The sequence below is a fragment of the Amblyomma mixtum genome, chromosome 1, assembly GCF_055824585.1.
Source record: "Amblyomma mixtum isolate Tamu chromosome 1, ASM5582458v1, whole genome shotgun sequence".
Taxonomy (NCBI): Eukaryota; Metazoa; Arthropoda; class Arachnida; order Ixodida; family Ixodidae; genus Amblyomma; species Amblyomma mixtum.
In genome coordinates, this window is record NC_143012.1 from 198,308,112 (window position 1) to 198,321,191 (window position 13,080).

The 13,080-nt window shown below is 44.3% G+C and overlaps 1 protein-coding gene across 1 annotated transcript in view; it reads left to right on the forward strand.

Annotated features, from left to right (window-relative positions):
- The window catches only part of LOC149370510 (MAM and LDL-receptor class A domain-containing protein 2-like), a 94,065-nt gene that overhangs the window by 27,762 nt on the left and 53,223 nt on the right, over positions 1 to 13,080 (forward strand). Inside the window, exons 7-11 of the mRNA XM_089577884.1 lie at positions 1,693 to 1,857; positions 2,474 to 2,580; positions 3,993 to 4,089; positions 6,384 to 6,539; positions 10,350 to 10,495. Of these exons, the coding sequence (XP_089434010.1) occupies positions 1,693 to 1,857; positions 2,474 to 2,580; positions 3,993 to 4,089; positions 6,384 to 6,539; positions 10,350 to 10,495 (671 nt within the window). The remainder of the gene's footprint in view (positions 1 to 1,692; positions 1,858 to 2,473; positions 2,581 to 3,992; positions 4,090 to 6,383; positions 6,540 to 10,349; positions 10,496 to 13,080) is intronic.

The window sequence follows — 13,080 nt, forward strand, 5'->3', positions numbered from 1 at the left end:
GTCGACATGACTGAAAGCACGGAGGACAGCTTTTCCGAGACCAGCGAGTCTTTAGAAGACGACTCATTGGACGATTTTGGACTGGACGAGTCGCCTTTCAGGTATGATCCACCGCCGCGCGAGCCAGCCGAGTCACACCACAGGCCGCGTCACCTGCAGCACGGAGACGGTCTGAACTCGGAGAAGTGATTACATGAGTCATTTCTCGAGAGTCGTCAGATCAAAGTTAATGAGATGCTCCCGCCGACAGCTGTTCGTGTGGCCAGTGCCGGCCGACCCAGCCTGATGAAAGAATCTGCTGCCGGAACGTTGCCGCGGTGCACAACGTCCTTACAGGGGCATGCATCACCAACAGTCCGCTCTGCGAATCTTTATCTCGAAGGAGAGCTTTTGGAAGTGAGTTCACGCCAGCTACAGTTCTACAATCCAACATACCGCTTCTTCTTGACGGCCGCGCTTCGTTCAGCTGGCCGCTGTGATAGACGGTTGTACTAGAATAACGTTGGCACAGAATATGCCTTCAAGCGCCAGTTGAACGAAGCCTTAGCGAGTCCAAAGCTCTCTTTGAAGTACATGCTGTCTTCATAGCAATCTGGCGCGAAATGTTCCCAGCACAAGCGGGAATGCTTCCTTGGAGACCAGTTTACACGGCGGACAGCTCTCACCAACTTGTCGCGAAGGTTCTTATCGCTACGAAACCTACGCTAGATCACGCCTGTTGTCACAGATCAAGAATTTGTGCACCCCACAGCACAACAGAAGTTGCCGTGAGCCATCACTCTGGCGTACACATCACATCAGGCATGTTGAGATGGCGCGAAATTGCACAGGTGGTCGAAATAATTCCGGAGAGCTCCACTACGGACCTCTTTCTTCCTTTCTTCTTTCACTCCTCCCTTACGTCGCGGTTCGAGTGTCCATCACTGCGTCATTTACTTTCCTAAAACCAATTTTCAGTTTTTCCCTGCACTGCGCCAGCGCCAGCGCGCGCCCAACCAGCTTGACACGCCGCCCCGCCAGTGACGTCACAGTACAGGGTGGCCTGTAGAAGTTGCTCGATCAGTGGGTGCCGCTCGCGTCAGCTCGCGTCGAGGAGCGCTTGTCTTCAAAATTCGCTTGCGGAAAAACTACGCCGGTTTCAAGTGCGAAATCTTACATGAGGCATCAGACTATCATAAAGAATACAGACTTAAAATTTCATTTCAATCGATGCACATCGAAAATTCGCCGGAGTTGCCCTTTAAGGTGAAATAGCGATGCTGAATTTGAAGTAGGTTGAGGTTGAAGTTTCTCAGGCTGTTTGAAAATATAATGAACCGACTATTACTTTTCTTACTTTACCATGGTGCCCAAATGCTATCATTGAAGTTTTGTGTTGCCAGTACTTGGGCGGCATGTCAAATCTAATTAATATACCAGGGGCTGAAAACGAACGCTATGCGTACATGGTGTATAAGGTAGAGTCAGCACATTTCCCCAAACAATAATTTTATTATCTTAGTTTTATGGATCCCTAGTGCAGCCAAGAGAAGCCTGTAAGTTTATGGTTTAATGGTCTCTAGCTTGCTTTCTCAAAGTAGCGTGACAACTAGTAAGGACAGTATTAGTGATATATTTGCGGCCTCGAGCAATGTTGTCACAAATATGAATATGATTTTACAGAAATCCATGTTCACATTTTTTTCTACGTAGGCGGTCTTGCATACTTAGAAGCAAGTCCAAAGCATCCTGTCGAAAGCGTCCTGATGGCGCCTAAGTTGCCGGGTCGGGCCGATGTGCAGTGCCTGCACTTCAAGTACTACATCCCAAAAAGTGCATCGACAGCGAAGGACTACCTACTAAAGGTCACATTAGCAGGTACCCCTATTGCAGCTATAAGGAACAGTTCAGAATTTTTTTATGTCTATCGCTTATGCATTTTTTAATGCGAAAACATTGTGTGTCCTAATAGTGGGAAAGCAGGCGTCTGTCGCCGTTCATATTCAGAATATGTGAGATGTTCAGTGCATAATGTCGCAGCACATGTAGGCGAAGATGTGCAGCCATGAATGACTAAATGTAGTGTGTGAAAATCGACACTAATGACTCAGTAATTGGGCAACGTAGCGTGAGTCAACACTTTACAAGTTACGCCATGCGACGTGTATAGCCTTTGTACAAAGCATGCATCGTCATGCCTCGTAGCCATAGTCATGACTCGTTCTACATAGTAGTATGGCTCAGCACTTATACGCCTTTGCATTTTCACACATGAGCAGTCTCGGATGTCTCTGCGAATTTTCTTCAGTACTCTTATAAAACTTCATTTGAAAACTTGAAACCATAATTTTAACATGTTAGCATTTTTAAAGCCCTTTGAAGGGCAACCACCACAATTATGCGCCAATGTGCGTCGTTAGCTTGCCGTCAGTCTCACTCTTCATAGAAATGAGAACTACATTACGGCATCTCTATTTTTTCTCGTATCTAGCAGGTGGCCGAGAAGAGTATCAGCCGATTTGGCACCGGTCTTCCAAAGAGTTGATTAGGGGTGTCTGGACCGCAGCGGACGTGGTCTTCAAGGAGAAGAAAGACTTTAACGTGAGAACCTGCAGCGGGGTCAACTTGAGGGCGACCTGAGTGCTTTAGAAGGTGCCGGGGATCAGTGTGTCATCGACTGGTTGCTCAATGGCTTATTGTCGATACGATTATGCTTTGGCTTATTTTCGATGCTTCACACCAGTGAGTAAAATGAAGTTCTGAAGGGCTTTGAAATGCTTCCATATACGTAGTTTTCCGGCGGCATGTAACCAAATTGCTCAAGGCGACTGCTTAATGAGGTTACTCTTATTGGTATGAAATCCATCGCATAGGGAAATGAAAGCAATGTTTAGCCCAGAAATCGGCATTCACAGACGAAATAAGCCTTCAAAATAACCCGCTTTGTCAGTGGCAATGGCCAGAGAGGCTGCTGTAGAGGTAGGGAATGGCGAACGAGAGGCCATTCTAGTAACTAAATATGCCCTTGGCTTCCTACGCTCGACTGAATATTGTTAAAATACACGGAAGACGAGATCGCAATGTACCCTTCATCTGGCATGTAGTCAAAAAGAAGGCTTAGCTGTCCCAGTGGCTGGGTTGTACGGTGTTCTGCTGCTGAGAACTAGCTCTCTAGAATTATAAAATGACGGCCGCGTTTTTCTTGTAGCTATACCATGTATAACTCGCTATCCTGTAAAGAGTCGCCGTAAATTAAGAACCGTATTATAATAACATATTGAAAACTAATTACCGAAATTATTTAGAACGAAAATCTAGAATATGTCAGGCAATGCACCCTGATTGAAAAAAAAAATGGTTGATTTTAGAATTCGGCAACACTGGTTCCTTTTGAAAACCAGGTATATGTCGCAGGCTCTCCACAATGGTCATAAAGTCCATTTTGTGCAACTAGTATGAATCATAAAAAAAACATTTACACAGAGGGCAGTTTTTGGGCTGGAATCCTTACGGAGAGCTCTTCTAACTAAGTTACATATTCTCAACAACGGAGATCTATTTGGGAGGTGCTCTGCGATCGCTCGCGCTTTGTTGTAGCGGCAATGAGAACTTCTCGTGGATGTACTCTACCGAAGTTAGAGTCAGGCCTGCACGACATTTATAGGGCACTACTTTGTTCATAGTTTGTGCCGGACACATGAAGCTGCCTGTTGATGCCACTTCTCGAATGCGCAAGAAGCGCGATCAGATAGAATGCGCGATAAGATAAAAAATGTTACCATCTAAAACATGCAGCAAGGAAGAAAGCTATCAGTTGTGGACAGCAGCACAAGTGTAGCGTGACATATGGCAGTTCGCTGGCGTGCTTGGGCTTCAAAGGAATGGCTTATCGAAAGTCACGCAAAAAAAACTACAACAATTATTCCTCACTCCAACCGTTAGGAACTCGCCCAAATATGCTATTATATTATAAATCACACTCTTGCCATTTTTTATTGCTGTCCCCTTCACAGATGTCCTTCAAGTGCTCCATGAGGCCTGACAGTGCGACAGAGAGAACCTTCTGTGCAATAGACGACATACGGCTGGACGACTGCAAGGGAAAAAGAAGTAAGACCAAGTCCATTATTTTTCCTACGTATGAACTATGCAATAAATCATATTGACAGAGAAGTTATAGGGCTCGCAAATCGCGATAATATTCGCCCAAATTACGTGAACACGCATGTGTTTGGCATATCAGAAACTCAAGATACAGGACATTCCATTACATGAAGCGGCACAGGTGGATATTAGATTTGCAACAAGCGTCTTAGACGGGTAATGAAGTATCGACACACGCGAGCAAAATTAGAGAGTCAAATCGAATTAAGGCGGTTGCAGTTTTATAGAGAAAAAAACATTCCCTGAGAGAAGTCTGTGAGAGAGCAGGTCAGCTTATTAGGCAGGGAATCATTTGCGTATCTCAACAACAGGCCCAATGTCGTCAGACAGCGTTGGTGATCGGTAAATAAAATGGTAAATTAATTTGTAAGGAAAGGAAATGGCGCAGTATCTGTCTCGCATATCTCGGCGGACACCTCAACCGTGCCATAAGGGAAGGGGGGAAGGTGGGAGTGAAAGAAGAAAGAGAGAAAGAGGTGCCATAGTGGAGGTCTACGGAATAATTTCGACGACCTGGGTATCTTTAACGTGCACTGACATCGCACAGCACACGGGCGCCTCTTGCGTTTCGCCTTCATCGAAACGCGGCCGCCGCGGTCGGGTTCGAACCCGGGTACTCCGGCTCGGTAGACGGGTGCCTTACCACAGAGCCACCGCGGTGGGTGTGATCGGTACCCCTCATACGCCCGCTAATTCCACTTTTGTTAGGCATCACGCACGGGCTGAATCGCACTCTGACTAATGATTAACACATGACAGCTAGCGCAAATTTTGCGCATGAGCAGTTATGCATTCGCGTTAATTTTTTTCCCTCCATGGTCAGGGCACGCAAGCGGCCATGACCGCCTTCGAGCGAGAAAAATCTTTGGCTGGAAGGCTGGAAAAGCTTAGTGCTAACCAAACAGGCCTAACATATAGCATCGAATGGAATACTACCACATACTCTGCTAAAACCTAGCCATCTGTAGTGCATAGTTTCATATCACCGTTCTGAAGTGGATGAACACGCACCAGAATAGTGGCATATTGGCCACCTCTGTAGCCAAATCACAAGGGGAATCAGTTGTTCTGGAGCATAGAGAACCGAAGGTTTTCTGTTCGTTTTGTTTTGCATGAGATTAGTTATGAGCACTATGATAGACGGTTTGTACTTGAGTGCGAATTCACGATACAGAATTGAAGTGTTTGCCAGCGATTTATTGCAAAACATTTTATTCGTCGGAAAAGCTTGGTGTTGAGAGGTCGCGTTAAGTGGTCGAAAGTAAATAGCCCTCGACGACTTTGTCAGCGTACTAGCTTGCACTGTGTTATACCTCTATGGTATTTCAGTATTTTGCCCCCAACCCAACATTTCCTAATTTTAAGGCGCTGTATATATCTTAGTAAATGAATGAATAAATAAATAAATAAATAATAGAGTAAGCATGAAGTAATTTTGCGGGGAATATGCTCAAAATGTGGCGTGGCATAATTTCTTTGTTGCTGAGCATATATGCGGGGCCCGATTTTATTTCTTTTATGGTCATTGTCATATGATGCACCCAACAATTGGTTTAAGGTTTTATTGGATCTAACGTCCCAAAGGGACTCATGCTATGAAGGACGCCGTGTTGGAGAGTTACGGATAATTTTCACCACCTGGAGCTCTTAAACGTGCGTTGACATCGCACATTGCACAGGCCTCTACATTTCGTCTCCATCGAAGTGCGATCACCGTGGTAGGGATCAAACCCGCGTCTTTCGGCTCAGCAACTGAGCACCACAACTACTGAGCTAACACGACACACAGAATAATTAGTGGCGCGCAATAATTCCAGCTTATTATCAGCCATAAGGCCCGATTAACGAAGCGAGGTATTTCTCAGACCCGCGCGGTGAACGGTGCTGTCGTCCTGCAACTCAGTGGAATGTGGTACACACTGCCTGTTCTTTTCTGCTGGTTACGGAGACGTGACACCACTCAAGTTTCCTAGCTCGAGAGGGTCGCGGACTGCAGCTGACCCGGCTTTCGCTGCAGATGTTTCTTAAATTTGCCTTCGTCACGAAAGCTTTCACCTTCCATTGGCTATTGTATTTGCTAAACGGAAAGAAAAGCCGGCTGACTCACTGCTCTTCGAGACGAGAACACTATTTTTGAAAAAAAAAATAACTTTTTGGGTTTGACAAGGCTGAGTTGGTTTTTCTTTTTTTCGTTTAGTTTAATCGCGCGTAATAAAAATGTTCCACTCTTAATGGGGCAGCGCAAGGCGACCGGAGTTGTGACTTCGAAGATGGCTGGTGCACATGGACGAATCGCGGAGGTGAGGGAAGAAAGTTCGCTTGGATTCTAGCCGGAGGAGATGTGAAGACAACACTGGCACGGCCGAACCAGGACAAAACCTTCGGAAACGCCAGTGGTAAGACGCTGCTATTTATTTACCGAAAGAAGTTTAGCTCTCCTTCACGTACGAAGGATGTGGCGGGAATTTCATGCTCGTTCAGTAGAAAACCTTCACTTCGATGTGCAGAGGTAAGAATACGGCAGTTTTATTGAAAAGATGCAAATATCGAAAAAAATATTCTTGCTTAACCTAAACAGACAGCTGAGCGACAGGCTATTAAGTAATACCCTTGTCACGCGGTCAGTTTCAATGGTCGTCGAGTCGATAGCCTTCGAAATTCTGCATCGCTATCAAACTTGAAGGAGTGATGTCGCTGCTACAGGGCAAATCTCAATGACCATTGAAATAGTTCTCATGTTTTACGCCAAGCTGGTGTGGCGTCCCAATCGCTGCTTTCAAATTGACGCAAATAACAAAAATAATTTTTGTACACTTTCTGTGGGTCATGAGACGTTTTCTAGTTATTATTAAAGGTCCATTGTGTTGTCTTGAAAGATACTGCCTTTTGTAGGGTTTGCTCTGGCAGTTATGTAACGCTCTAGCAACATTGATACAGCTAGCGTCTCCGTCATCGGTGATAGAGTATAAAATTAACGAGCTTTAATCCAGATCAACACAATTTTAAATTTATTTAACGAACTAATATTTAACTGCTTGCAATAAAGTTTGAGAGATTAATATTTGTTCGTGCTTTTGAATCGTGAACGTATCGTGCACGAAAGTGCACGCTGGAGCAGCTAGAAGCCACGTAAGCAACATCGGCAATGCTCAAATCTCCTCGAAGTCTCGATATAGTTGCGCTATGCTCCGTTGACTTAGCTTATTGACTCGATGGCCAGCGAAAATGCGCGTGTAGCAGCGCTCAATGGCCTTTCAGTCGATAGACTATAGGTTCAACGGCCTTTAAATACCCGTGTAACATGGGTATAAGATAGACCGACAAATAGCGGGATAGGCTGGGATATTTGATATACGTCTTTCGTTCTCTAAACTGTTTCTGAAATTTCCCGAATGCTGCAGTTCGTTCCCAAAGACCTCAGGCAAATGGCTCTGGTTTCTTTCGCTGTTACGCTCTCCGAAGGTGACAAACCTACAGCATCACCCGGCCTGTGCTCGATGCCAGTGAACAACTGGCAAGCACTACTATGCTTATACAATAAAATACATCGAAACACGCCCGTGTCTTAAGAAAGTTAAATACGCTCTATCATATGAAACCATGCCTGGCATCAAAGTTCGATAATCGGCCTATTACCGAAGCAAAAAGTGTAAATAACTTCTAGAAAAATCAGTACAGCCATGAAATAATAATACTATAAAAACATTCCCTTTCCTTACTGTCCGCTTGAACGACTAATATGCCTCTACGGGCGCTATCTGCAGCTGCCAAACACACAGTAATACATAGTAAAGTAGTACACTCTAAGAACTGATACTCTCTATGATAGAGTATACCGGCTACTGTACTCTCTCTAGCAGCAGTTTACTCCGCCCAAACTGCCTAAGGAGTGAAACGACTCCTTCGGTAAAGAGTAAAACTGCGAGCGCACTCCCTCTAGGGCCTGAGGGAGTTGGAGGTTGTTTATTTTCTTAGCTTTTGTACTGCAGCGGAGCCATATATATAGTGACCTGTGACTCGCATCTCATGCAAACTAGTGATAAGCAAAAACAACCAAACAAGAAAGTGCGCTGTGCTCCGCCCACAAAGCCAGACCTTGTACATAACCGATACGTGCAGTGTACACTTTGGAGATTATTGCGTTGCATTCATACAGCATATTTGATTTGATTTCAATGGATTTTACGTCCCAAAGCAACTGCACTGACATCCCAAAGCAAAGTGCACTAACATCGCGCAGTGCATGAGGCTTTGGAGTTTCGCATTCATCGAAATGCGACCGCCGCGGGGTTCTGAATAGTCTATACCATTCAGCGAAGTCATGCACTTCCGTAGAATGCGTTTAAGAAGAGTCTGTCATGGTAACTGTCGCAAGTTATCCTAAACATTAGTTTATTGCTGTGTGAATATATTTTATGCCCTTCGGAACCGCCTTCACATTTTGCAACATCTATTTAAGCACAACAACCTCCAAGAAAAAGCTGTTCGCAGAAACGAGCGATGCTTCTGTTAAAGGAAAACACTTCTGTCAGATCCCGTAAACCTTCGCGGTCGACGGCGAAACATTAGTCTAAACACTTTATATGGCATTCCTACTACGGTATGAATGATCGACGAGTGCTCTAGGGAAGCTACACATCATTTTAATACGAATATTAGTGCATCAGGACACCAGTTAACTCGTTCGCGAAGGGCGAGTCAACGTACTGTGCACCATGAAATTGCTGTCGAGTAAAGATTTACCGTGGCGTTGTGGCGTTCAGATGTTGCTTTTACTGTTTCATCACTTACTGAGCTGTGCCAACTCTAACCAGCCAGCGATCTACCAATTTAGAGAACAGAACTCGCGACATATACGCACGAAACTGCCGTTGGACTCAAAATGTTAGCATATATAACTACTGAAAAGCATTACCACCCGTCCCAGGTATAGGCGAGAGGTAGCGCACTCGGCTCGCAATGCAGAGTTTCCCGGTTCGAATCCTCCCTCCGGCACAGCTTTTTTTTCCCCAGCCATTCGTAATAAAGGAGTGTTTCTACTCCTGCAGAGGGAGTGCGTATAGCAGGAGTGCGGTGACTCTGGATAAAGGAGTGAAATATGGGACAAGCGTATACTCCATCGAAAGGAGTTCCCCGCACTCCTTTTGTTCTTAGAGTGTACACGATACATAGTAAATCACAAAAGTGGATCCATGCTCGTTGATGGCGGCAGCATTATGTTGTAAAATAATTTTTCTGCACTTTGCGCAAAATATGTATGTGAAACCCAATGTCAAACTATATATTATTGTAAATGTCGAAAACATATATTCTAACTCCAAAATGAATGAATGCGGCATGGCAGCACTGGAAAGAGCATCTACGATTCAATTCTTTGGCGCAGATGTTAAATGAAGTGCGGCTAGCAACTGTCTTTTTTTTAGTTATACGATTTCGGCGATGAGGTCCAGGTAGCCCAAACTTGATGGCCAATGTTTATCACGTCTTTTGTTTCGAAAGTACAGACGTTCCTCGCATTACAGTGGCCATCTTCTATCAAGTGGTGAACTTGTTCTCTCATGTTCATTCAATGTACAGTCTGCAGCCTTGTATGCTCACTCGAGAATTAACGAGAGCGTGCATAAGTTATCTGCATACAGGCTCGCAGGGCTGTACTAAATGCATTGAAAGACAACATGAGGAAGTGCTATGGAGCTGGCACAAGAATGGATTAACTGGAGAGATAGGGAAGATACCTTAGTCCTGCAGTAGGTGCAGTTAGACTGATGATAATGACTATGATGGGGACGAGCTGTACCAGGGGGCGTGATGGGTGGTCACAATGAGTCTTGCAGAAAGACTCTTTCGGACGGTCTTTAGGAGGACGTATCTTGTGAATAAACTCTGTTTTTTTGATGCGCTACACATCGCGTAGGCCTCACTTCCCGACGGTAAATGTGCATTGAATGAAATTACAAGCTATAGTCGAGAGCACGCGCTAAGTGGGAGTGGCTAACGTCGAGGGAAAACCTCGTTTTCAGAGAGGGCTACATATAACTAACTATAACTATCGCTACACATAACTATGTAAGTTGCTTCAAAGAGCGGTGTTGTATAAGTGGTGTGCAGGAGGAGTTACGCTCGTACACATTGCGTGAGTCTATTAAAACGCTCCTTCACTGTGTCGCGAAACAGAAGAGACTCGACTCCGGCCGACTTCTTTTTAGGTTCGTACCTGTTCCTCAGCAACCACGGACGGAGTGACGGAGACAAGGCTGATCTTATTGGCGAGATTCTACCAAAGGACACCATGCTGACGCAGTGTCTTACGTTTTGGAGCATTATCTCTGGCGGTGAAGATACGATTCTTGAGGTATGATTCGGTTATCGCCGTCACTACCTGTCTGCCTGCTTATTAGTGCGGAGGTCGTGCGGGATTGGGCGCCTCTATAAAAACAGCGAAAAACAGAATGAGTAGTACTGCGTGTTTTTTATTATCTCAAGCAGACCTGCTTTGAAGAGTCTGGCGGGCGCCAGTCGAGTCGGGCGTATGGTTTTGCACGCTCACCTCAACTTTACAAGGAATTGGATACTACGCAGTAAACCAATTCGAATTATAAAAGCGCCCAGAACTGTAGACACAGTGCACTAAAAGCGTAGTGAAGGGATTTTCTAGAACGGCACACCACCGAACATTCGCGTACACGGTAGCGCGATAAACAATGCGGCCCGTATAGCTTACGCGGTTGATCTTTGCTGGACGGGAAAAGGGGGTGGATTTCCACCGTTACGCTGAGTTGACAGTACATGAATTCTAAACAGGAATACGCCTATATGGGAGTAAAAAGGGAGAAGATGTTCTCTAACGCACTGCCTTTTATAAAATAGAGTGCGCTGGAGAACAGCTTACTGCCTTTTATCCTTCTGGGTTTCATGTCCAACGTTCTCGAACAAAAATGTTGAAAATTAGAAAATTGTAAGATACTCTTACGGAAATATTGAAGGTAGTGGTCTATTGTTCTGGTTCTAGCAAAGTATATCTTTTAATGTATTTCCATCGATCACATCGAAGAGTTAAGACTGCCATAGAAAACCCATGGGAACACTTTTGTCTATAGCGAAAAAGTTAATGAAAAAAAAATGGAAGACTGCCATCCGGTAATTCGTGCATATATGAATTGTTATAGTAAAATTTTACATTATATGACAAAATCGCGTTCGCAAGCGATTTCTCGCTCAAAAATGCTTTTGTCCAGAATTTTTGGGTACGAGTGTTCCCCGCACCTGCTCTTTTTCATCTGCGAAGATCTGCATTTCTTCTGGCATAGGCTTTTATTTATTGGATAGCTCAGTTCAGTGGAACTATCATGCTGTATTGTAAACAGCTGCTACTTATGCTGTGCTTCAGAAAAAGTGTTCTCAGTTTGCGGGAGGTAGAGAAGGTATCATTTGCCATAGGGAGTCATTAAAAAATGTGATTGCATGAAGAAACTATATTGAGGAGGCTCGAGCCCATTTAATGTTTTACAACGGCGAACAGATATTTAACTGGGACACAGAGAGGGCGGTGAGGCCTGTGGAAGCGCGTTCAGCTAATGAGGGGCCTTCACAAAGGGTTGTGCTCTTGAGTGACAAAATATGCCCATTGATACTGTGATCAGTGAGCGTTAAAAACGTATACAGATTTTTATTTCAAAACTGTGATAGATACGTTAATGCAGTCTGTGCAGGTAGATTTCACAGCAAGAACGGACATGATATGGCTTAATTACATCAGAAATCAGAATAATTAAACGAATGATCAACATAAATCATACCTTGGCACACATGTGCCGTCAAAGACCACTGTGGAAAGAAAATTAAGGAAAAACAAAGCATGGGGAAAAAGAGAACAAGAGGAGTGCAAGAGTATATCAGAACAAAAATTCTGACGCGACGAATTGATTTTTCTATTTGGTTCTTTCACTGTCGCTAGTAAAGTTTTGCACACGTTGATGCAGGTGGTCCAAATGTGGAATGCACAGTTTAGGGAGGTTTCAAGGTAATTATGTTCGTAGCGGTCGAACACTTAGTTCACAGACGTGACCGTGCAGGATAGAGCAATCCTTCTGGTAGCCATGCTCATATATTTAGTGCAGCGTTCTTGTCAAAACAGAGCGTGTCAGAACAGTTCAAGTTGAGTAAGCTAAGCCTGAAGTGATCACCTTCAAACCACGATAAATTGTGCAGTCAGTTTGCCGGAAAGGCTTCAGTTATTACTTCGGCTCTGAAGCACGAAGTGTCTTTCCGGTATTAAATGTGCATCTTGAAAATGGCGGTACTGCGCCAAAAAACGCGGAAAACACAAGAAGTGGGTAGGACGAGCGCAGACTGACAACTGAATTTTATTAGATGAAAGATGACATATGTACAGTGAACAAATATCATATGGTCACAAGCTACCGAAATTGCTACTGTCACAACCTCGGATCAAGAAACCGCAGCTCGCAAACAAGTGCAACCGATGGATCGCTAACACATACACATGTTTTTTTTTATTCATAAAATATGCCTCGAACAATTCCCGTGTACGACGAATCCTATACCTGACTCTGTGCGCGTCGTGTCCATTTCTTCTGCTGTCCGTGTTTTTCAGTGCACTATCCCCATTTTCGATATACAGGGTGTACACGCTAAGTTTAGATAAGGGTTAAAAAATGAAATATTTGAGGTAGGCCAGGGAAACCACTTACATCTACCAACCGGCCTGTGCATCATAGGCAATTTTTTGTTTTGCAATGAATTAGCAATTAAGATAATTTTTCTAAACGCATAAACATTCACTTTAGACCGGAAATGGGAATAGCAAAGTTGGAGAGCACCTTCAGAAACCCCCATTCAATTGATGTGCGATAAAGAAAGCCTCACGAGTATCTTTTTGCCGAGCTCCGATGAAAGCCCGCGAAATACAAAAAAAAA